The sequence below is a fragment of the Xiphophorus maculatus genome, chromosome 7 (genome assembly GCF_002775205.1).
Source record: "Xiphophorus maculatus strain JP 163 A chromosome 7, X_maculatus-5.0-male, whole genome shotgun sequence".
Taxonomy (NCBI): Eukaryota; Metazoa; Chordata; class Actinopteri; order Cyprinodontiformes; family Poeciliidae; genus Xiphophorus; species Xiphophorus maculatus.
This window is the reverse complement of record NC_036449.1, coordinates 27,622,255-27,647,195: the sequence shown is the minus strand read 5'-3', so window position 1 is coordinate 27,647,195 and position 24,941 is coordinate 27,622,255. Positions and strand designations below refer to the sequence as shown.

Sequence of the window (24,941 nt, the reverse complement as noted above, 5' to 3'; positions counted from 1 at the left end):
ATTGTAGGCTGGCTGCGGGATATTTACAGATGATTCAAAGATTTTATGGAGAGGCACAAAAATGTACCAGTACAGTTATACTGGTACCTATAACTGTCCTTACAGGGTTTTTATGGTGACATTATTATGTATTTTCTCTAAGTGGCAGCTAGGTATTGATTATTTATTCTATTAAAGTTAAGGAAGAGTTACAGCCAGAAAGAATGAATCCTTAGTATTTTACTTGAACAGTGATTTCAATTAATAAAACTTTAAACAACATAAGTGATCAAGTGTAGATCATTCCTTTCTAATTCACTTTCCTGCTTTCTGCTTGTTTCTTTACAGAAATCTGAAGAGTTAAATGACGAAGTAAGAACCTTCACACACAGATCTAGTTTCTGGCTCTGATGTTTTTATTGATATGACTTTCACTTTACATCTGGGTCTTATTTAATTTTGATACTTAACAAAAACCAGTACTCATGGAGTATCTGTAAAGTCTTCAACTATTACCCCTTACAGTTTTTCTGGGACTTTTACTTCATCTTTCCCATTAGTTGGATGCATTTCCTCTGTGGGATAACTAGGTTATCTAAACAGGTTTGATGCTTTAGCTTCAACGATCCAGTTAATGCAGGTCTAAGGACAGTCAAACCAATGGAGCCTTGACATCAGATGGGATTGATGGATGTTAAATGAACTGTTGCTATCATGACTCCTTTCCTCTCTCCTCCACAGAGAAGGGAGCTCCAATCCCAGAAATGAAAATGAATAAAATGATAACCAATAACCCCCGAACGTCATAGCAGTTACTCTTTGAAACCTATGTAGAGTCACTCCAAACCTTAGGAAGAGGTGTGACTTAAAATTCATTTCACTGATGCAGATTTCTGTTTTTACTCACCGTTGAGATGAAAGGACTGTTTCTGATTTATTGGTTTATCACCAATAAAGTCCTATGATCCACTCATTCCAACATGGAGCTCTTAATCTCTTTGCAACATTATCAGCACCTTTGAATCGCTAATTGGCAGGTTTTGCCTATATGACCCTTACGTTTCTTTCTGGAATATTTCACTTCCAAAGAATACAAATCTATGAAAAATGTCAAAAAATGTAAACAAATTCCCACCCCTGAACTTTATTTTATTTTTAAATCTAAATGAAAAATAAAATTCTCATTACATCAAACTATTATGTAATTTGGTAATGACAAATTTTAAGACAGATTTACACCTGGCAGAAAGGGATTGTAATGTTTGGTATTTTACTTGAACAGTGATTTCAATTAATAAAACTTTAAACAACATAAGTGATCAAGTGTAGATCATTCCTTTCTAATTCACTTTCCTGCTTTCTGCTTGTTTCTTTACAGAAATCTACAGAGAGAGATGACGAAGTAAGAACCTTCACACACAGATCTAGTTTCTTGCTCTGATGTTTTTACTGATGTTTTCACTACAGGATATTTACAGATGATTCAAAGATTTTATGGAGAAGCACAAAAGTGTACCAGTACAGTTATACTGGTTCCTATAACTGTCCTTACAGGGTTTTTATGGTGTCATTATTATGTATTTTCTCTAAGTTGCAGCTAGGTATTACATACATATGAATATAATTACATTGTGGCACTTTATTTTTTTTTAATCTGCAACATTCTGGATTCAGATAATGGAGTCAAAAAATGTAAACAAATTCCCACACCTGAACTTTTTTATTTTTAAATCTAAATGAAAAATGTATTTCACATTACACCAAACTAATGTTATGTAATTTGGTCTTTCACTTTTGCACAAACTGCAGCTCAGACAGAAGCTGATCACAGCTTCACTGTTTCTCTCTTCTTTATTGCTGCCCGTTTTTCAGAGACAAGCTGCTAAATCAAGATCATGCACCAAATGTTACCGCATTTTTTTAAAACAAATTTTAAGACAGATTTACACCTGGCAGAAAGGGATTGTAATGTTTGGTATTTTACTTGAACAGTGATTTCAATTAATAAAACTTTAAACAACATAAGTGATCAAGTGTAGATCATTCCTTTCTAATTCACTTTCCTGCTTTCTGCTTGTTTCTTTTAAAGGCACCTGAAGAGAGCAGGCGCAAAGTAAGAACCTTCACACACAGATCTAGTATCTGGTTCTGATGTTTTTATTGATGTTTTCACTACAGGATATTTACAGATGATTCAAAGATTTTATGGAGAAGCACTAAAGCGTACCAGTACAGTTATACTGGTACCTATAACTGTCCTTACAGGGTTTTTATGGTGTCATTATTATGTATTTTCTCTAAGTAGCAGCTAGGTATTGATTATTTATTTATTTTTGACATTTTAGATAAAGAATGACTTCAACTAATAAAACCTGATCAGCACTGATCAGGTTTTATTAATCAATATAAGTGATCAGGTGCTGATCATACTATTTACTATTTTAACTCACTTTCTGTCCCTGCTTTCTGTTTGTGTTTCTTTTACAGAGAGCTAGGAAACTCCGGGAAGAAGTACAAACCTTCACACACATTTATTGATATGACTTTTTATTTAATATGGCTTTCACTGTACAGCATGGTCAGAGTTTCATCTGGGTCTTATTTAGTGATAATGCTTAACAAAACCCAGTACTCATGCATTATCTATAAAGGCTTCAACTTTGACCCCTTGCAGTTTTTTCTGGGACTTTTACTTCATCTTTCCCATTAGTTGGATGCATTTCCTCTGTGGGATAACTAGGTTATCTAAACAGGTTTGGTGCTTTAGCTTCAACGATCCAGTTAATGCAGGTCTAAGGACAGTCAAACCAATGGAGCCTTGACATCAGATGGGATTGATGGATGTTAAATGAACTGTGGCAATCATGACTCCTTTCCTTTTATTCCATTTTAGATAAAGAATAACTTCAACTTATAAAACCTGATCAGCACTGATCAGGTGAAATTAACTCACTTTCTGCTTGTGTTTCTTTTACAGAGATCTAGGAAACTCCAGGTAGAAGTACAAACCTTCACACACATTTATTGATATGACTTTTTATTTAATATGGCTTTCACTTTACAGCATGGTCAGAGTTTCATCTGGGTCTTATTTAGTGATAATGCTTAACAAGAACCAGTACTCATGGAGTATCTATAAAGGCTTCAACTTTGACCCCTTACAATTTTTTCTGGGACTTTTACTTAATCTTTCCCATTTGTTGGATGCATTTCCTCTGTGGGATAAGTAGGTTATCTAAACAGGTTTGATGCTTTAGCTTCAACAATCCAGTTAATGCAGGTCTAAGGACAGTCAAACCAATGGAGCCTTGACATCAGATGGGATTGATGGATGTTAAATGAACTGTGGTAATCATGGCTCCTTTCCTCTCTCCTCCACAGAGAAGGGAGCTCCAATCCCAGAAATGAAAATGAATATATTATAACTCATACCTGCCAATAGTCACAACAGTTACTTCTCAAAACTTACATAAACAATCTAATTTCAGCTGATTGGACATTAATTATAAAGATGTTTGTCTATTTAATGTCAAAAACCAACCATGAAATCCAGGGAACCGTCTGCTGACCTCAGAGACAGGATTGTCTTGAGGCACAACTCTGGAAAAGATACAGAAACATTTCTGCCTGCAACATTTCTCAATATCTTTGGATCTTTCTGGTTTATCTGTTTTTCACATTGAAGGAATGATGGATAAAAATGCTGCAACTTGATTGTTATGTTTCTCTGTTACAGGGGATCTGTCCATGGCAGATATCATGTCATGAGGTAACATGGAGTTTTCACCACACGTTTTATGGTGTCAACTACAGGATATTTACAGATGATTCAAAGATTTTATGGAGAAGCACAAAAGCGTACCAGTACAGTAATACTGGTACCTATAACTGTCCTTACAGGGTTTTTATGGTGTCATTATTATGTATTTTCTCTAAGTGGCAGCTAGGTATTGATTATTTATTCTATTAAAGTTAAGGAAGAGTTACAGCCAGAAGGAATGAATCCTTAGTATTTTACTTGAACAGTGATTTCAATTAATAAAACTTTAAAAACATAAGTGATCAAGTGTAGATCATTCCTTTCTAATTCACTTTCCTGCTTTCTGCTTGTTTCTTTTACAGAAATCTACAGAGAGAGATGACGAAGTAAGAACCTTCACACACAGATCTAGTTTCTTGCTCTGATGTTTTTATTGATGTTTTCACTACAGGATATTTACAGATGATTCAAAGATTTTATGGAGAAGCACAAAAGTGTACCAGTACAGTTATACTGGTACCTATAACTGTCCTTACAGGGTTGTTATGGTGACATTATTATGTATTTTTTCTAAGTAGCAGCTAGGTATTGATTATTTATTTTTGACATTTTAGATAAACAATGACTTCAACTAATAATACCTGATCAGCATTGATCAGATTTTATCAATCAATATAAGTGATCAGGTGCTGATCATACCATTTATTATTTTAACTCACTTTTTGTCCCCTCTGTCTGTTTATGTTTCTTTTACAGAGATTGAGGAAACTCCTGGAAGAAGTACAAACCTTCACACACATTTATTGATATGACTTTTTATTTAATATGGCTTTCACTGTACAGCATGGTCAGAGTTTCATCTGGGTCTTATTTAGTGATAATCTCAACAAAAACCAGTACTCATGGAGTATCTACAAAGGCTTCAACTTTGACCCCTTGCAGTTTTTTCTGGGACTTTTACTTCAACTTTCCCATTAGCTGGATGCATTTCCTCTGTGGGATAACTAGGTTATCTAAACAGGTTTGATGCTTTAGCTTCAACGATCCAGTTAATGCAGGTCTAAGGACAGTCAAACCAATGGAGCCTTGACATCAGATGGGATTGATGGATGTTAAATGAACTGTGACAATCATGACTCCTTTCCTCTCTCCTGATTATATATTTATTTTTGGCATTTTAGATAAATAAAGACTTCAACTAATTTAACCTGATCAGCATTAATCAGGTTTTATTAATCAATATAAGTGATCAGGTGTTGATCATACTATTTACTATTATATCTCACTTTCTGTCCCTGCCTTCTGTTTGTGTTTCTTTTACAGAGATCTAGGAAACTCCAGGAAGAAGTACAAACCTTCACACACATTTATTGATATGACTTTTTATTTAATATGGCTTTCACTGTACAGCATGGTCAGAGTTTCATCTGGGTCTTATTTAGTGATAATCTCAACAAAACCCAGTACTCATGGAGTATCTATAAAGGCTTCAACTTTGACCCCTTGCAGTTTTTTCTGGGACTTTTACTTCACCTTTCCCATTAGTTGGATGCATTTCCTCTGTGGGATAACTAGGTTATCTAAACAGGTTTGATGCTTTAGCTTCAACAATCCAGTTAATGCAGGTCTAAGGACAGTCAAACCAATGGAGCCTTGACATCAGATGGGATTGATGGATGTTAAATGAACTGTTGCTATCATGACTCCTTTCCTCTCTCCTCCACAGAGAAGGGAGCTCCAATCCCAGAAATGAAAATGAATAAAATTATAACTTAAAACCTTCAAAAAAGATTTCATGGAGAAGCACAAATGTGTACCAGTACAGTTATACTGGTTCCTATAACTGTCCTTACAGGGTTTTTATGGTGTCATTATTATGTATTTTCTCTAAGTAGCAGCTAGGTATTACATACATATGAATATAATTACATTGTGGCACTTTATTTTTTTTTAATCTGCAACATTCTGGATTCAGATAATGGAGTCAAAAAATGTAAACAAATTCCCACACCTGAACTTTTTTATTTTTAAATCTAAATGAAAAATGTATTTCACATTACACCAAACTAATGTTATGTAATTTGGTCTTTCACTTTTGCACAAACTGCAGCTCAGACAGAAGCTGATCACAGCTTCACCGTTTCTCTCTTCTTTATTGCTGCCCGTTTTTCAGAGACAAGCTGCTAAATCAAGATCATACAGCAAATGTTACCGCATTTTTTTAAAACAAATTTTAAGACAGATTTACATCTGGCAGAAAGGGATTGTAATGTTTGGTATTTTACTTGAACAGTGATTTCAATTAATAAAACTTTAAACAACATAAGTGATCAAGTGTAGATCATTCCTTTCTAATTCATTTTCTTGCTTTCTGCTTGTTTCTTTTAAAGGAAGAGAGTGAGCGCAAAGTAAGAACCTTCACACACAGATCTAGTATCTGGTTCTGATGTTTTTATTGATATGACTTTCACTTTACATCTGGGTCTTATTTAGTGATAATGCTTAACAAGAACCAGTACTCATGGAGTATCTAAAAGGCTTCAATTATGACCCCTTACAGTTTTTTCTGGGATTTTTACTTCACCTTTCCCATTAGTTGGATGCATTTCCTCTGTGGGATCCAAAACCAGGCCTGCTTGGATAACTGTAACATCGGCGATCCAGTTAATGCAGGTCTAAGGACAGTCAAACCAATGGAGCCTTGACATCAGATGGGATTGATGGATGTTAAATGAACTGTTGCTATCATGACTCCTTTCCTCTCTCCTGATTATTTATTTATTTTTGACATTTTAGATAAAGAATGACTTCAACTAATAAAACCTGATCAGCACTGATCAGGTTTTATTAATCAATATAAGTGATCAGGTGCTGATAATACTATTTACTATTTTAACTCACTTTCTGTCCCTGCTTTCTGTTTGTGTTTCTTTTACAGAGATTGAGGAAACTCCAGGTAGAAGTACAAACCTTCACACACATTTATTGATATGACTTTTTATTTAATATGGCTTTCACTGTACAGCATGGTCAGAGTTTCATCTGGGTCTTATTTAGTGATAATGCTTAACAAAACCCAGTACTCATGCAGTATCTATAAAGGCTTCAACTATGACCCCTTGCAGTTTTTTCTGGGACTTTTACTTCACCTTTCCCATTAGCTGGATGCATTTCCTCTGTGGGATAACTAGGTTATCTAAACAGGTTTGATGCTTTAGCTTCAACAATCCAGTTAATGCAGGTCTAAGGACAGTCAAACCAATGGAGCCTTGACATCAGATGGGATTGATGGATGTTAAATGAACTGTTGCTATCATGACTCCTTTCCTCTCTCCTCCACAGAGAAAGGAGCTCCAATCCCAGAAATGAAAATTAATAAAATTATAACTTATAACCACCAAAAAAGATTTTATGGAGAAGCACAAAAGTGTACCAGTACAGTTATACTGGTACCTATAACTGTCCTTACAGGGTTTTTATGCTGTCATTATTATGTATTTTCTCTAAGTAGCAGCTAGGTATTGATTATTTATTTATTTTTGACATTTTAGATAAACAATGACTTCAACTAATAAAACCTGATCAGCACTGATCAGGTTTTATTAATCAATATAAGTGATCAGGTGCTGATAATACTATTTACTATTTTAACTCACTTTCTGTCCCTGCTTTCTGTTTGTGTTTCTTTTACAGAGATTGAGGAAACTCCAGGTAGAAATACAAACCTTCACACACATTTATTGATATGACTTTTTATTTAATATGGCTTTCACTTTACAGCATGGTCAGAGTTTCATCTGGGTCTTATTTAGTGATAATGCTTAACAAAACCCAGTACTCATGGAATATCTATAAAGGCTTCAACTTTGACCCCTTGCAGTTTTTTCTGGGACTTTTACTTCATCTTTCCCATTAGTTGGATGCATTTCCTCTGTGGGACAACTAGGTTATCTAAACAGGTTTGATGCTTTAGCTTCAACGATCCAGTTAATGCAGGTCTAAGGACAGTCAAACCAATGGAGCCTTGACATCAGATGGGATTGATGGATGTTAAATGAACTGTTGCTATCATGGCTCCTTTCCTCTCTCCTCCACAGAGAAGGGAGCTCCAATCCCAGAAATGAAAATTAATAAAATTATATAACCGCCAAAAAAGATTTTATGGAGAAGCACAAAAGTGTACCAGTACAGTTATACTGGTATCTATAACTGTCCTTATAGGGTTTTTATGGTGTAATTATTATGTATTTTCTCTAGATGACTTCAACTAAATAAGCCAGGTGCTGATCATACCATTTAGTATTTTAATTCACTTTCTGTCTCTGATTTCTGCTTGTTTTTTTTTACAGACATCTGAAGAGAGCGAGGACGATGTAAGAACCTTCACATACAGATCTAGTTTCTGGCTCTGATGTTTTTATTGATGTTTTTACTACAGGATATTTACAGATGATTCAAAGATTTTATGGAGAAGCACAAAAGTGTACCAGTACAGTTATACTGGTACCTATAACTGTCCTTACAGGGTTTTTATGGTATCATTATTATGTATTTTCTCTAAGTGGCAGCTAGGTATTGATTATTTATTCTATTAAAGTTAAGGAAGAGTTACAGCCAGAAGGAATGAATCCTTAGTATTTTACTTGAACGGTGATTTCAATTAATACAACTTTAAGCAACATATGTGATCAAGTGTAGATCCTTACTTTCTAATTCACTTTCCTGCTTTCTGCTTGTTTCTTTTACAGAAATCTGAAGAGATAAATGACGAAGTAAGAACCTTCAGACACAGATCTAGTTTCTTGCTCTGATGTTTTTATTGATGTTTTCACTACAGGATATTTACAGATGATTCAAAGATTTTATGGAGAAGCTCAAAAGTGTACCAGTACAGTTATACTGGTACCTATAACTGTCCTTACAGGGTTTTTATGGTGTCATTATTATGTATTTTCTCTAAGTAGCAGCTAGGTATTGATTATTTATTTATTTTTGACATTTTAGATAAACAATGACTTCAACTAATAAAACCTGATCAGCATTGATCAGGTTTTATTAATCAATATAAGTGATCAGGTGCTGATCATACTATTTACTATTTTAACTCACTTTCTGTCCCTGCTTTCTGTTTGTGTTTCTTTTACAGAGATCTAGGGAACTCCGGGAAGAAGTACAAACCTTCACACATTTATCGGTATGACTTTTTATTGAATATGGCTTTCACTTTACAGCATGGTCAGAGTTTCATCTGAGTCTTATTTAGTGATAATGCTTAACAAGAACCAGTACTCATGGAGTATCTATAAAGGCTTCAATTATTATTATTCAATTAATTATTATTACAGTTTTTTCTGGGACTTTTACTTCATCTTTCCAACTTGTTGGTTGCATTTCCTCTGTGGGATCCAAAACCAGGCCTGCTTAGATAACTGTAACATCGGCAATCCAGTTAATGCAGGTCTAAGGACAGTCAAACCAATGGAGCCTTGACATCAGATGGGATTGATGGATGTTAAATGAACTGTGGCAATCATGGCTCCTTTCCTCTCTCCTCCACAGAGAAGGGAGCTCCAATCCCAGAAATGAAAATTAATAAAATTATATAACCGCCAAAAAAGATTTTATGGAGAAGCACAAAAGTGTACCAGTACAGTTATACTGGTTCCTATAACTGTCCTTCCAGGGTTTTTATGGTGTCATTATTATGTATTTTCTCTAGATGACTTCAACTAAATAAGCCAGGTGCTGATCATACCATTTAGTATTTTAACTCACTTTCTGTCTCTGATTTCTGCTTGTTTTTTTTACAGACATCTGAAGAGAGCGAGGACGATGTAAGAACCTTCACACACAGATCTAGTTTCTGGCTCTGATGTTTTTATTGATGTTTTTACTACAGGATATTTACAGATGATTCAAAGATTTTATGGAGAAGCACAAAAGGGCACCAGTACAGTTATACTGGTACCTATAACTGTCCTTACAGGGTTTTTATGGTGTCATTATTATGTATTTTCTCTAAGTGGCAGCTAGGTATTGATTATTTATTCTATTAAAGTTAAGGAAGAGTTACAGCCAGAAGGAATGAATCCTTAGTATTTTACTTGAACAGTGATTTCAATTAATACAACTTTAAAAACATAAGTGATCAAGTGTAGATCATTCCTTTCTAATTCACTTTCCTGCTTTCTGCTTGTTTCTTTTACAGTCATCTGAAGAGATGGATGTTGATGTAAGAACCTTCAGACACAGATCTAGTTTCTGGCTCTGATGTTTTTATTGATATGACTTTCACTTTACATCTGGGTCTTATTTAGTGATAATGCTTAACAAGAACCAGTACTCATGGAGTATCTATAAGGCTTCACTTATGACCCTTTACAGTTTTTCTGGGACTTTTACTTCATCTTTCCAACTAGTTGGTTGCATTTCCTCTGTGGGGTCCAAAACCAGGCCTGCTTAGATAACTGTAACATCGGCAATCCAGTTAATGCAGGTCTAAGGACAGTCAAACCAATGGAGCCTTGACATCAGATGGGATTGATGGATGTTAAATGATCTGTGGTAATCATGACTCCTTTCCTCTCTCCTCCACAGAGAAGGGAGCTCCAATCCCAGAAATAAAAATTAATAAAATTATAACTCATAACCGCCAAAAAAGATTTCATGGAGAAGCACAAAAGGGTACCAGTACAGTTATTCTGATACTATGACTCCCAAAAGTTACAGCAGTTACTCTTTAAAACTTACATAATCAACTTAAATTCAGTCAATTGGACTTGATTTGGAAAGACACATGAAATCAAGGAAACTGACATTAAGCAATTTTTTTATTGTTTTTTATTGTAGTCCTGAAATTAAAATTAATTTTAATTTCTGGCATTTTAATATGAAGTACAACTAATAAACTTTAAGCAATAAGTGATCAAGTGTAGATCATTCCTTTCTAATTCACTTTCTTGCTTTCTGCTTGTTTCTTTTACAGAAATCTGAAGAGATAAATGACGAAGTAAGAACCTTCACACACAGATCTAGTTTCTGGCTCTGATGTTTTTATTGATGTTTTCACTACAGGATATTTACAGATGATTCAAAGATTTTATGGAGAAGCACAAAAGTGTACCAGTACAGTTATACTGGTACCTATAACTGTCCTTACAGGGTTTTTATGGTGTCATTATTATGTATTTTCTCTAAGTAGCAGCTAGGTATTGATTATTTATTTATTTTTGACATTTTAGATAAACAATGACTTCAACTAATAAAACCTGATCAGCACTGATCAGGTTTTATTAATCAATATAAGTGATCAGGTGCTGATCATACTATTTACTATTTTAACTCACTTTCTGTCCCTGCTTTCTGTTTGTGTTTCTTTTACAGAGATCTAGGGAACTCCTGGAAGAAGTACAAACCTTCACACATTTATCGGTATGACTTTTTATTTAATATGGCTTTCACTTTACAGCATGGTCAGAGTTTCATCTGAGTCTTATTTAGTGATAATGCTTAACAAGAACCAGTACTCATGGAGTATCTATAAAGGCTTCAATTATTATTATTCAATTACTTTTTATTACAGTTTTTTCTGGGACTTTTACTTCATCTTTCCAACTTGTTGGTTGCATTTCCTCTGTGGGATCCAAAACCAGGCCTTCTTAGATAACTGTAACATCGGCAATCCAGTTAATGCAGGTCTAAGGACAGTCAAACCAATGGAGCCTTGACATCAGATGGGATTGATGGATGTTAAATGAACTGTTGCTATCATGACTCCTTTCCTCTCTCCTGATTATTTATTTATTTTTGACATTTTAGATAAAGAATGACTTCAACTAATAAAACCTGATCAGCACTGATCAGGTTTTATTAATCAATATAAGTGATCAGGTGCTGATCATACTATTTACTATTTTAACTCACTTTCTGTCCCCTCTGTCTGTTTATGTTTCTTTTACAGAGTTCTTGGAAACTCCAGGTAGAAGTACAAACCTTCACACATTTATTGACATGACTTTTTATTGAATATGGCTTTCACTTTACAGCATGGTCAGAGTTTCATCTGGGTCTTATTTAGTGATAATGCTTAACAAAAACCAGTACTCATGAGTATCTATAAAGGCTTCAACTTTTACCCCTTACAGTTTTTTCTGGGACTTTTACTTCATCTTTCCCATTTGTCGTATGCATTTTATCTGTGGGATAACTAGGTTATCTAAACAGGTTTGATGCTTTAGCATCGGCAATCCAGTTAATGCAGGTCTAAGGACAGTCAAACCAATGGAGCCTTGACATCAGATGGGATTGATGGATGTTAAATGAACTGTGGCAATCATGGCTCCTTTCCTCTCTCCTCCACAGAGAAGGGAGCTCCAATCCCAGAAATGAAAATTAATAAAATTATATAACCGCCAAAAAAGATTTTATGGAGAAGCACAAAAGTGTACCAGTACAGTTATACTGGTTCCTATAACTGTCCTTCCAGGGTTTTTATGGTGTCATTATTATGTATTTTCTCTAGATGACTTCAACTAAATAAGCCAGGTGCTGATCATACCATTTAGTATTTTAACTCACTTTCTGTCTCTGATTTCTGCTTGTTTTTTTTACAGACATCTGAAGAGAGCGAGGACGATGTAAGAACCTTCACATACAGATCTAGTTTCTGGCTCTGATGTTTTTATTGATGTTTTTACTACAGGATATTTACAGATGATTCAAAGATTTTATGGAGAAGCACAAAAGCGTACCAGTACAGTTATACTGGTACCTATAACTGTCCTTACAGGGTTTTTATGGTGTCATTATTATGTATTTTCTCTAAGTGGCAGCTAGGTATTGATTATTTATTCATTTATTTATTTATTTGCTTTTTAGATAAACAATGACTTAAACTAATAAAACCTGATCAGCACTGATCAGGTTTTATAAATCAATATAAGTGAACAGGGGCTGATCATACCATTTAGTATTTTAACTCACTTTCTGTCTCTGATTTCTGCTTGTTTTTTTTACAGACATCTGAAGAGAGCGAGGACGATGTAAGAACCTTCACACACAGATCTAGTTTCTGGCTCTGATGTTTTTATTGATGTTTTTACTACAGGATATTTACAGATGATTCAAAGATTTTATGGAGAAGCACAAAAGCGTACCAGTACAGTTATACTGGTACCTATAACTGTCCTTACAGGGTTTTTATGGTGTCATTATTATGTATTTTCTCTAAGTGGCAGCTAGGTATTGATTATTTATTCATTTATTTATTTATTTGCTTTTTAGATAAACAATGACTTAAACTAATAAAACCTGATCAGCACTGATCAGGTTTTATAAATCAATATAAGTGAACAGGGGCTGATCATACCATTTATTATTTTAACTCACTTTCTGTCCCTGCTTTCTGTTTGTGTTTCTTTTACAGGCATCTACAGATATCGACGATGTAAGAACCTTCACACACAGATCTAGTTTCTGGCTCTGATGTTTTTATTTATATGACTTTCACTTTACATCTGGGTCTTATTTAGTGATAATGCTTAACAAGAACCAGTACTCATGGAGTATCTAAAAGGCTTCAATTATGACCCTTTACAGTTTTTCTAGGACTTTTACTTCATCTTTCCAACTAGTTGGTTGCATTTCCTCTGTGGGATCCAAAACCAGGCCTGCTTAGATAACTGTAACATCGGCAATCCAGTTAATGCAGGTCTAAGGACAGTCAAACCAATGGAGCCTTGACATCAGATGGGATTGATGGATGTTATTTTATTTTATTTTATTGTTATTATTTTTTTTACCCCTCCCTGGGATCTTTTGTGGGCTCTAGTGTCCCTTATATGAAAGTAGGCTGACAGGAAAGGGGGATGGAGAGAGGGGAAGACATGCAGCAAATATCGTCGGGTCCGGGAGTCGAACCCACGACTGCTGCGTTAAGGACTCAAGGTCTCCAAAAATGGGCCACCCTATCCCCTACGCCACCCGGCTTCCCGGGATTGATGGATGTTAAATGAACTGTGGTAATCATGGCTCCTTTCCTCTCTCCTCCACAGAGAAGGGAGCTCCAATCCCAGAAATAAAAATTAATAAAATTATAACTCATAACCGCCAAAAAAGATTTCATGGAGAAGCACAAAAGGTTACCAGTACAGTTATTCTGATACTATGACTCCCAAAAGTTACAGCAGTTACTCTTTAAAACTTACATAATCAACTTAAATTCAGTCAATTGGACTTGATTTGGAAAGACACATGAAATCAAGGAAACTGACATTAAGCAATTTTTTTATTGTTTTTTATTGTAGTCCTGAAATTAAAATTAATTTTAATTTCTGGCATTTTAATATGAAGTACAACTAATAAACTTTAAGCAATAAGTGATCAGGTGCAGATTATACCTTTCTGCTTGTGTTTCTTTTGCAGAGATCTGAAGAGACTGAGGTAGAAGCACAAACCTTCACACACGAATCTAGTATTTGTATCAAATGGCTCAGATGTTTTTAACTGATGTAACTTTCACTTTGGAGAACAATCAATGTTTCAGATGGGTCTTATTTAATGGTGATTCTTAAAAATAACAGTACCTATATTGAAACTTCAAGGTGCTTATAGGCAGTGGTATCAACTTGCAATTTTTTCTGGAGCATTTTAATTCACCTTTCTCATTAGTTGAACGTATTATTAATGTCAGAACCAAAACCAGGCCTGTTTACATAAATAGGTTCGGTGCTTTAGCATTAGCGATCCATTAACCTCCCAGTTATTCCACCAAATATTGATTTCTGAACTTTTCCTGAGTTAAAACATCAGTATTGTTGTTTCTAAATGAATATGAACATGTTTTCTTTGCATCTTTTTTTGACCATTTTCCATTTTCTGCAAATAAATACTAAACTTTTGCTTTGAATTTCAGATTCATGCTGTCAGTAGTTCATAGAATAAAAGAACAATGTTCATTTTACTTAAACATATACCTATAAAAAGTAAAATCAGGCTAACTGATCATTTTGCAGTGATCTCTTAATGTTTTCCAGAGATGCATAAGAATCGCTAATTGGCAGATTTTGCCTATGTGACCCTTACGGTTTTTTCTGGAATATTTCACTTAACTTTTCTCGTTAGTTGACTGCATTTTCTCTGTGGGATCCAAAATCAGGCCTGTTAACATAAATAGGTTTGGTGCTTTAGAATTAGCGATCCAAGGAATACAAATCTAAGAAAAATGTTAAAAAATGTAAACAGTTACTCACTCCTAAATTTTGTTTTATTTTTAAATGTAAAAATAAAACAAATTCACTTTACACCAAACTATTGTTATGTAATTTGGTCCTTTATGGAAATGACAGACAGGTAATTGTAGGCTGACTACAGGATATTTACAGATGATTCAAAGATTTTATGGAGAAGCACAAAAGTGTACCAGTACAGTTATACTGGTACCTATAACTGTCCTTACAGGGTTTTTATGGTGTCATTATTATGTATTTTCTCTAAGTGGCAGCTAGGTATTGATTATTTATTTATTTTTTGGCATTTTAGATAAAAAACACTTCAACTAATTTAACCTGATCAGCATTAATCAGGTTTTATTAATCAATTTAAGTGATCAGGTGCTGATAATACCATTTACTATTTTAACTCACTTTCTGTCCCCTCTGTCTGTTTATGTTTCTTTTACAGAGTTCTTGGAAACTCCAGGTAGAAGTACAAACCTTCACACATTTATTGACATGACTTTTTATTGAATATGGCTTTCACTTTACAGCATGGTCAGAGTTTCATCTGGGTCTTATTTAGTGATAATGCTTAACAAAAACCAGTACTCATAGAGTACCTATATTGAAACTTCAAGCTGCTTATAGGCAGTGGTGTCAACTTGCAATTTTTTCTGTAGCATTTTAATTCACCTTTCTCATTAGTTGAATGTATTATTAATGTCAGAACCAAAACCAGGCCTGTTTACATAAATAGGTTCGGTGCTTTAGCATTAGCGATCCAGTGAACATAGATCTAAAGACAGTGAAAAAAATGGAGCCTTGATATGAGATGGGATTGATGGACATTAAATGAACTGTGGTAATAAGGACTCATTTCCTCTTTCTTGCACATAGGAGAAACCTCTAGAGTTAATAAAGAAAGCTTGTAAGTACCACAGGAGCACAGAGACACAGGCCCCGATCCCACTGGTGAGGCTGCAATCACAGGTTTCAGTCCCCATCTGTTGTCTTCTTCTTCTCTCACAACTTACTTTTATGTCATTCACTGTCAAATAAAGGCCAGGGGCTCTACTGGCAAAAAAAATGTAAAAAAAAAAATAATAACCCAAAGAGAAAATAAATAAAATGAAACCAGTATCCTCCAAAGTTACAGCAATTACTCTCCACCTATGCAGAGTCAGTTAAAACTTTAAGGAGAGGTGTGTCTTACAGTTATTTTAACTGATGTAGATATCTGTATTTACTGAGGTGAAAATCTCACTGACATTTGGATTTTCTGATTTATTACCAAATGAAGTCCAATGATGACCTTCTGTGCTATTGACTGGTTACTGTCAAGTACAGACCACATGCTTGCAGAGGATACAAAGTACACACACTGTTCTGAGAAGACATGTTGAATGTCAGGATACCAATGGAAACTAGACGAGTACTTACAGATTACAGAGTATTTGCTTTCATAACTACCTTTAGGGATTTGGTACAGACAAGATATTCTGATAGGGTGACCACATGTAACAGGTCACATAAAGCAGGAGTACTTACCGGATACGTGGATTGTACTTCCAGACTTCCTACATAGCGCCTATGGGACCAAAAAGTCCCAGAAGTTTCTAAAAGGGTAAATGTGAGATTTTACTGGGTACGTATCTAAAGGGGGTTTACAGGATACTGAATGGATAAGATTGCTATTAGTAGTAACATAAGGCATCAGTTTAGTCTTGTTTACCTCAGATTTCCTAATGTTTAGATCAGTCTGACTCGTGTAAAGGTAAATACTATTAAGAAAGAAAAAAAAGTCTATAGTTGTGTTATTATGAAGTGGGGATAATGACAGCTCATTCTGAAAGGAGCTCAGAACTGACCAGATTCATATCTCATTATCTAAGAATGATTTTGTGCAAAAAATGTAATGAAGATGATTTGTATCACCCATAGTCCTGTCTTAACCTGTTCAGGAGAGCATAAAAGGTCGCCTTTAAGCAAAATAAGCACCAAGTAATGAATAAAATTGTCCATCCAGGCAGTGTCCTGCACAGATTTTTAGTTTCTGTTTATGGTCCACATAAATATTTAACTTAAACTGAAGAAATGGCATCCAGCAATCAGAGTTATTTAAGATATTTATGTTTAAGGTTCTTGTGTCTGAATTTCTCTGCTGCAGATGGGTATGTCTGTTGCTCCCGGGTCCTCCATACTTTGGCCTCCATCTGCAAGGGTCAGTGAAGCTCCACTACGTCGTCGTCGTGCATTACTTTCAAATCTAATGGATGGTCTGGTTTGTCAAGCATATGATATACAGCCACATCATCCATCCTTTGAGTGAGTTCTTGAACACACAAACCATTCTATCTTTATAAGCACTGAGCTGATATTTTCCATCTTATTACCTGTAATTGAGTCTTTTGTGCTGTGTGATGTTGGTGCAGAGCTCCAGACCCAGAAGAGCAGAAGCTGAAGTGGATTAAGATCTTCCAACTGCAGCAGGCGGTAAGATGTTTTACTCTGTTGTTTAAATTGGTCCAACGCTCAGAGAAGAAACTTGTATCATGAATCATACATATAAAAAGATCTCCATTTATATTTTATTTTATTAAGTAATAAAAACTTCTGCTCAATTCCAGTATGTTTGTCTAGAAAGTCCTGTTTGTTTTTGTAAGTGTGAATAATCAAACTCTGATGCGAACCAAAAACCTGAACTCTGGTCCATCTACAAACTTCTGTCTCAGTTCGGTTGAAGTGACTTCTGGTGTGGTTTGAATGCGAACGCCACGCGAACCAGAGACCGCTCCAAAAGCAGGAAGCGGACGATAGTGCAGGGCATTCGGGGTAAATACGACCAAAACAAATGCGTGTCTGGAGCTAGTAGGAGAAATGACTTGTGGTCTTTTATCAACGACAGAAGAGAAATCCTACAACCGCTAAAATCTGATTCTACTCCATTTTTATTTACATTTTCTGAAGAAGGAAGATGCACTCAGCTTCTTTTTCAGAAGTTTTTGTGTCATTTCCTTCAGCGGTTCTTGGTGCAGCACCACCACAGACGAAGAGGGGAACAGGTTTTTCTATTAGTTTTGATCGTATGATAGTGCAGAGCGAAAGCAAACTGCACCGTAAGAAAATGTAACAAGCGTTACAATTTGCTACTGTTTGGACTAATATTTAGCTGTTGGACAGATGGACTCGTATCTAACTCTACATTACTGGAGTCAGGTAGTTGTTGCTATGAGGTCCAAACAATGTTATTATTATAGAGGTCTTTGTTATTTTAAAGAATATAAGTTTCTTCAAATGTTCCAAGCAAACGTAAAACATGCTGTAAGATCTGCAGTGAATTGATCTGAATTGATCAGTCTCAATATGCTTCAACATTACCTGTGGTGTCCCATAAGCCTCAATACTTTGTATAAGATTGTTTATTATGTATGTTAATGAGATATGTCCTGCTTTTGTCACAACTGCACTTTTCTCTCTAAATGTCATGGATGCAGAAACAAATGATTGTTTTTTTTTATTTTATTGAGCAAAAATATTTAGTTTCAACCTTTCTGAGTTGTAACTTGTGTTAATCTTCTGTGTGCTGCAGGACGGATACTGGGAGTTAACTGTTGAGCTGGGAAAACTGATCAATGTCAACGTGGATGCGTTTGCTAACGTGTTCCTGAAGAACAAAGGCATTCATTCTCTGGGTGAGCGTTCACATTAAGCTCTGTGTGGAAGAGCTGTTAGCGTTAAGATGTTCATTGATCTAATTTTTTTTACTATTTATCTTCTAGAGCAGTGGTTCTCAAAGTGTGGGGCGCGCCCCCTAGGGGGGCACTGTGCCATTGCAGGGGGGGCGCGAGAAGCGGTATAGATGAATGAAAAGAAAAAACAGTTACGCAAAAGTGTTTCACTGTAAAGATGTTTGTAGTTTGTTTTGTTGCATCCTGAAGTGTGAAATAAACTTCAGTGGAGTTTGAAAACAAAATATGCTTAGAGGTTTATGTCTGGTTGAACGATGTGTGTGTCCAGTTGATTCTTTTTTTTTCTTTTTTGGGGGGTGAGGGGATTTTATTGTAATCCATAAGGGGGCCCAGAAGAAAATCTTTGGGAACCACTGTTCTAGAGAAAGATTAAAATAAACTTGGTGGTTTTAAATCTCAGTCTACTTTTGTTTTACTCCAGTTTTGTAACTGAACCGTGTGGATGTTTATGTTACAGGTGCGAAGGCCAACGCAGGCATCCGGAGGCTGGTGGCGACTCTGTTGGTTCTGCAGCTGATGAGGGAGGAGGAGCTGGAGGAAGGAAAACTCCTGCAGAGTTTGTTTAACCTGAAGGAGCCGACTGGGTCCAGGTCAGAACCGCAACAGAATACAAAGACGCATGAGGAGAACCCGGTCACACAGACATGAACATGGAAATTTAATTGAGTTGGTCATAAAAGTGATTTTTAAAATGACTAATCTGAACCGTCCCAGTAGTGGATTGCTCTTAGCTTAGCAGAACATTGAATGAAAACAGACCAAAACAGAACCAGACCTGGTCCAGGTGGAAAGTAAATAGCTTCTACAGACCCAGAGGTCCATCTGTAAGGAGCATCAGGAACATTGATCCAAACACTCAAGTTCTGGAACATGTTAGCTAAACTTCATATTTCTACCATCCAGGAAACGATTAATCAGATTAATCGTGACGAATCAATTATTGAAATAATCGTTAACTAATCTGATAATCAATTAATCATAAAATGAAGTACACCGACTCAAAAAAGGAGCTTTGCTGAAGAAACAACACACTCAACAATAAGTAAGCCACAATTTAACCAAAACAATCCTTTGCTACAAATGATCAAGCGAACATTAAAGAAATGTTGTTATTACATTTTACACAATAAAATGTTTATTTTCTTATTTTAAAAAGGAATTACATTTTTGTTTATTTGCATTTTTTTATGTATTTCTAATATTGTATATAAAAAAGCCTTATTAGACAAAAAATCAGCAGAATGTGCCAATTTTTCTCATCCAATTAATTAAAATCAAAATAATAATCGATGGAATAATAAATTAGTGACATAATCGTTAGCTGCAGTCCTAATACCATCACAGCTGCATACAGTTTTCAATGAGTTCTCAGGGCTTTCCACCTGCTGTAATAGGAGTAAACTATTTTTATTGATTATTTCAGTAATTTATTATTTTAATGATTAATCAGATAAGAATTATGTACAAAATGACACATTAATCAAAATAAATAATCACAAACTTAACATACAATACTAAAGCAAATATATATTAATTTTTTATATGTACAATGGACCAGTACTTGACTAAATGTATAACGGAGGACATGACCCACCTGTGAAAATAGAAATCAGGTTTTAAGTAGTTTATCAGGTATATGTCGCAACATATATTGTTATTGGTTTACATATTATATTATATTATATTATATTATATATTGTGGTCATTTTAACCTTTCCTCACAAAAATTAAAACAGAAAAAAAACATACAATACTGAAAAAAAAAAAACAAGACAAAATAAAACAGAACAGAACAGTACAGAAATAGATAAACAATATTTAAATTTCTATCAATGGCAGGAACATAAAGTGTAGACTGGAGAAAGTCCAGATAAAACCCTTTATTACACCGTCTCTTTGTTATATGTAAAGCTGAAATTTTCCTCTATATTTTCTAAAACATATCTCCAAGTAATTCCTGCTAAGTCTGTAGACAAAATTATTTAAGAAAACATAATCAGCCCTTATGTACTAAACTTTGTTTAGTAAATTATGTATGTATATCTTTTGTACATTTTTGGCTTAATTACTTGCATGAGTAGAGATGTGAGTGTTTGCTTCCAGGTCAGTGTTTCTGAATGTTTTCCCCCTGCAGGTCTGAGCGCTGGCAGCAGGTGAAGAAGGCAGTGGACTGGGTGCGTTGGGCCGACCGGGAGTATCCGTGCGCCTGCAGCCGGCTGGAGTTCGGCTGGAGCTGGGAGTCTTCCACCCGCCAGCTGCTGGGCTTCGAACGCTTCCCCCCGTTCTCACCGCTCATCAGCCTGGAGCTGCAGAAGACCGCAGCGCCGCTGGCCATCCACTGAGGAAATGATGCAACATTTTCTGAAAGTCATATATCAATTTGTATTTTGTTTTGCTTTTTTATCTGCTTTGGTTTTGTTTATGTGCAAAGAGGTGAAGATAATCAAAAATTACATGACAAAATATTAAAATATTTAATAATTTTAAAACATGAGAGGAAGGAAGAGAAAGATTTATGTTTCATCCACTTAAATGATACAAATGGATAAATAGAATTAGAAACAAAACCGTTATTAATCACAAACTGGAGAACATAATTGATGGCACAATGTGAACATCTTCCTCCCTAATAAATTCAGAAATGGTGGATTGCTTTTATCTTAAAAACTAACAAGAATAGATTAAAATGTGTTTGATACTTTTGGAGTTTAATTCTTGTGTTTTAAAACTAATTTTTTGGGAGAAATTAGCTTATTTTTGAACTCGCTTTCAGATTTTACTTTTATCTGAAGATGGCTTAGATCTCAAATATATATATTTTTTCTTTATTTTTTGTTGTTTTTTAAGGGGGTTTAAGGCGCCTTTGGTTTTACAAACTGCTTTACATATAAAATCAGTATTCACATGGAAATGGTTGCATGCATTGGAAAAACAAACAGCAAAAATAATCTGAACCTATTTTCAGTATCAGTTAATCTAAAGCAACATTATTTTTCACCATCTATGACAGTAACCTGTTAAAATAAAATTTCAACGGCTCTTTAAGTACTTTATTCAGTTATTATGTCAACAAAATCATCCAAAGAATTCTAAGGTGGCTTGTTTTTATACCCGTGTTTATTGAATCTGTAATCATTTTTATTCGACTGATTAAAGTAATCTGAAAATGTTTTTTTAAATCTAATTCTTTTATGGCATTTGGGTAATAGTCAGAAAATTAAATGAACAAAGCCAAAGTTCTGACCATGAATTTGTTTCAATCATCTCATCTTGTGATTCTCTTATTGAAACTTTGACATTTCCAATGAATGAATTTATACAAATTAACTGTTTTGAATGTATTTTTAATCAACTTACTGTCTTTGTTGACCTATTCATAGCAAAATTCGAATAAATTACTAATGTAGCAATTGTAACTTTCAATTTATCTAGACCTAAAATACAATTAGTTTCTGGGCAGTAGTTGGTGCAATGTGTTTATGAATGAAGTGAGCCTCTGGGGATGTTGGTGCACGGATATGTTTTTAAATAAATTAAAGATGCCAACCTATGATTGTTTTATATAGGCAATGTTTGCTTTTATATCTTATTTTTGAGTTTTTGTCAAACCAGGTAAATTGCTAAACTCAGACTAATTCTCTCCGCTTTAGCATTTTCCAGATTTAAAGAAATGCTTCATAAAATAATTTTTTTAATCCCATGTTATTTCAAAAGAAATCTCGCGATATCTTTTCTAACCCCACCTCCACTCTCGAAGGTTCTATTTCGCGCTGTTGGACAGTTGACAGTTGAGGGGGGAAAATGGACGGTTGAGAGCTTTCGACTTTTGGAAAAAGTTGAGTTCTTCCTGAAAAGGTATTAACATTTGGACTTGATTTGAATCTCGAGGTATACCTAAAATGTTTACGCAGTTATATAATGGGGCAAAGCATCGTGTATTGATAGCGAAGCCCCAGTGGCCTTTTCCTTAGTATCGAAGTTATGCTAAGCTAGTAGAAATGTTGGACAGAAGGGTGTTTTTGTTTTTTTCCAAAACTTACTTAAGCAAATGTAACAGACGGAGGGCACAGATGCAGTGCGGTAGCCCCTGTTTTATCAAGTCGAGATAAGAATAAAAGAAAGTTGGCCACTCTGAGGTATAAAAAATAAACCAAAAAACATTCTGGGAAAATGCAACCAAAACAAAGACGCAAGTCTGCACTACAGGGAGAAATGTCAAATGGTCTTTTACTAACGATAAAAGAGAAATCCTACCACCACTAAAATCTGACCCTACTCCATTTTTATTTACTTTTTCTGAAGAATAGAGTTGCGGTCAGTGTCTTCTTCAGAGTTTATTGTGTCGTTTCCTTCAGTAGTTCTTGGTGCAGCGCCACCACAGGAGAGGAGGTGAACAGGGTTTTCAACTAGTTTGGTTTTTTGACTCAGTGCAGTGCAAAAGTGAACCACACCAGCTGAAAGTGTAATAAATGAAATTTTGTTCATTTGGACTGTCAAATGAACCAAAACCTTTGAGCAACCTCTTATCCAACCTTTTCTCTGGCGTCAAATTTTAACGGTTGTATGATTTCTCTTTTGTCTCTGGTAAAAGACCACAAACCATTTCTCCCTGTTACCATTGTCCCTTGCTCATTTGTTCTGATTTTATTTACCCAGAATGCCCTGCACTATAGTTCAGTTCCTGCTTTGGGGCGGTCTCTGGTCCGCTTGGCATTCACATATGCATTCAAATAGTGCAAGAGTTCACGTCAACCGAATCAAGACCGAGAGTTTTTGGGCAGACCAGAGTTTGCTCTTTTGGTTTGCTTCAGAGTTTAATTACGCATTCACACCTCCCCAAACCAACTGGACTTTCTAGGCAAACGTGCTAGTGGACTAAAGTGGACTAAACAGGACTGGTGTGAATGCCTTTTTACAGTTTATTCCACTATTTGTAGTTTCTTTGATTTGATTTGTTGCAGCCATTTACTTTACTAATGTGTTTTTATTTTTGGTTTGATTTCTAACCTGCTTGATAATTGCATGTTTTGTGGAATAACTGAAACGTTTGTCTTTACTTCACACATCCCTGAAGTAATATCCCTGAAGCCCAGTTTTAATTAGGATTTTCTGTTTAAGCTAAATTATTAACATGTATTTTTGCAAAACTCAGTCTGCTGTGCAAGAGCACTTTTGAACTTGGGCTCCTGCACTGCATCTGTGCCCTTTTGAACTTTTAAACTTTTGAACTTGTTGGGTTATAACATCTCCCAACTGACACCATTGAGTTTGAACAAAGCTTATAAAATTTCTCCTCCTTCTGGCCATACAATTATAATTAATTCTGTATTTAGTACTTTATTTCTGTATTTATTTATAGTTTTAAGAAATTAATAATACTTTCAAATATTTTGAGTTATTTGGATATAAAATATTCTGAAAGTAGCAAGAAATTAAAACTGTCATTTAACCCTCAACTCATTATTTTACCCAGAATCTACAAAGAATCGGATTTTGCTCTCCCAGCGTTCCCCGACGATTTCCAGGTGGCGAAGTACTCCGTTTTCGGACAGGTGAGGGAGAAGTTTTATCCTCCATTTCTGTCTTGATGCTATGAATCGTTCTGACGCAAGTTTTCTGCAGGAGAACGGCAGCAAGTTTTGCGTGCTGGAGCTGCAGAGCGCCAAAGGTGAGCAGGGACGGCGCTATCGTGTGGCCAGATACCTGAAGGAGGACGTGGTGTTGAAGGTATGAAACCATTGAGACGTCAGACAGACAGGACAACATGAGCTTCTGCTCCGTCTGTACGACGGAGGATTAGGGCCGTAAATAAATATTGTAATAATAAAGTCCTAAATTACAACTAATCTTGTATTATTACAACTTTGTTGTATTATTACAAGAATAATATGTAATATAATGACTTAATTCTCGTAATGCTATGAATTTGTTCTTGTTTGACTTTATTCTTGTTCAAGTTTATTCTTGTAATTTAATTTTTTATTAGTATTGTACTAGATGTCCATCATACCGTCAGGGTTTATGTCTGAAAATTGATACATAGACCTGTTATGATAACAAATTTTGCTGGGTGCTTAATCGTCCCAGAAATTATTGCGATAAACGATAATATTGTTTATCGCGACAAGCCTATGGATACGGTAACATTTTCAGAAGGATTTAAAAACAGGTAAAGGAATTGGAGAAGATAATAGCTATTTTAATCCAGCATATATAATAAAACTGCATTTTTCTCCTCAT

General features: G+C 35.2%; 1 protein-coding gene across 22 annotated transcripts in view; it reads left to right on the top strand.

The window, feature by feature from the left end:
* LOC102219551 (poly [ADP-ribose] polymerase 4) overlaps nucleotides 1-24,941 on the top strand; it is a 52,335-nt gene that overhangs the window by 26,629 nt on the left and 765 nt on the right. For 3 of the 22 annotated variants that reach the window (XM_023336344.1, XM_023336337.1, XM_023336330.1), the window contains 33 exons: nucleotides 328-351; nucleotides 1,358-1,381; nucleotides 2,069-2,092; nucleotides 2,467-2,490; nucleotides 2,957-2,974; nucleotides 3,716-3,748; nucleotides 4,102-4,125; nucleotides 4,496-4,519; nucleotides 5,063-5,086; nucleotides 6,130-6,147; nucleotides 6,678-6,695; nucleotides 7,433-7,450; nucleotides 8,089-8,112; nucleotides 8,488-8,511; nucleotides 8,886-8,933; nucleotides 9,550-9,573; nucleotides 9,948-9,971; nucleotides 10,725-10,748; nucleotides 11,123-11,170; nucleotides 11,700-11,717; nucleotides 12,352-12,375; nucleotides 12,757-12,780; nucleotides 13,164-13,184; nucleotides 14,162-14,179; nucleotides 15,419-15,436; nucleotides 15,850-15,942; nucleotides 17,120-17,277; nucleotides 17,385-17,445; nucleotides 18,542-18,644; nucleotides 19,159-19,291; nucleotides 20,836-22,556; nucleotides 24,175-24,253; nucleotides 24,324-24,428. In XM_023336344.1, coding sequence (XP_023192112.1) covers nucleotides 328-351; nucleotides 1,358-1,381; nucleotides 2,069-2,092; nucleotides 2,467-2,490; nucleotides 2,957-2,974; nucleotides 3,716-3,748; nucleotides 4,102-4,125; nucleotides 4,496-4,519; nucleotides 5,063-5,086; nucleotides 6,130-6,147; nucleotides 6,678-6,695; nucleotides 7,433-7,450; nucleotides 8,089-8,112; nucleotides 8,488-8,511; nucleotides 8,886-8,933; nucleotides 9,550-9,573; nucleotides 9,948-9,971; nucleotides 10,725-10,748; nucleotides 11,123-11,170; nucleotides 11,700-11,717; nucleotides 12,352-12,375; nucleotides 12,757-12,780; nucleotides 13,164-13,184; nucleotides 14,162-14,179; nucleotides 15,419-15,436; nucleotides 15,850-15,942; nucleotides 17,120-17,277; nucleotides 17,385-17,445; nucleotides 18,542-18,644; nucleotides 19,159-19,291; nucleotides 20,836-21,043 — 1,368 coding nt within the window. In that variant the 3' untranslated portion in view covers nucleotides 21,044-22,556; nucleotides 24,175-24,253; nucleotides 24,324-24,428. Of the gene's footprint in view, nucleotides 1-327; nucleotides 352-1,357; nucleotides 1,382-2,068; nucleotides 2,093-2,466; nucleotides 2,491-2,956; nucleotides 2,975-3,715; nucleotides 3,749-4,101; nucleotides 4,126-4,495; nucleotides 4,520-5,062; nucleotides 5,087-6,129; nucleotides 6,148-6,677; nucleotides 6,696-7,432; nucleotides 7,451-8,088; nucleotides 8,113-8,487; nucleotides 8,512-8,885; nucleotides 8,934-9,549; nucleotides 9,574-9,947; nucleotides 9,972-10,724; nucleotides 10,749-11,122; nucleotides 11,171-11,699; nucleotides 11,718-12,351; nucleotides 12,376-12,756; nucleotides 12,781-13,163; nucleotides 13,185-14,161; nucleotides 14,180-15,418; nucleotides 15,437-15,849; nucleotides 15,943-17,119; nucleotides 17,278-17,384; nucleotides 17,446-18,541; nucleotides 18,645-19,158; nucleotides 19,292-20,835; nucleotides 22,557-24,174; nucleotides 24,254-24,323; nucleotides 24,429-24,941 lie in introns of those variants that run through there. The other 19 variants (XM_023336340.1, XM_023336334.1, XM_023336331.1 and 16 more) reach the window with 18 other exon arrangements.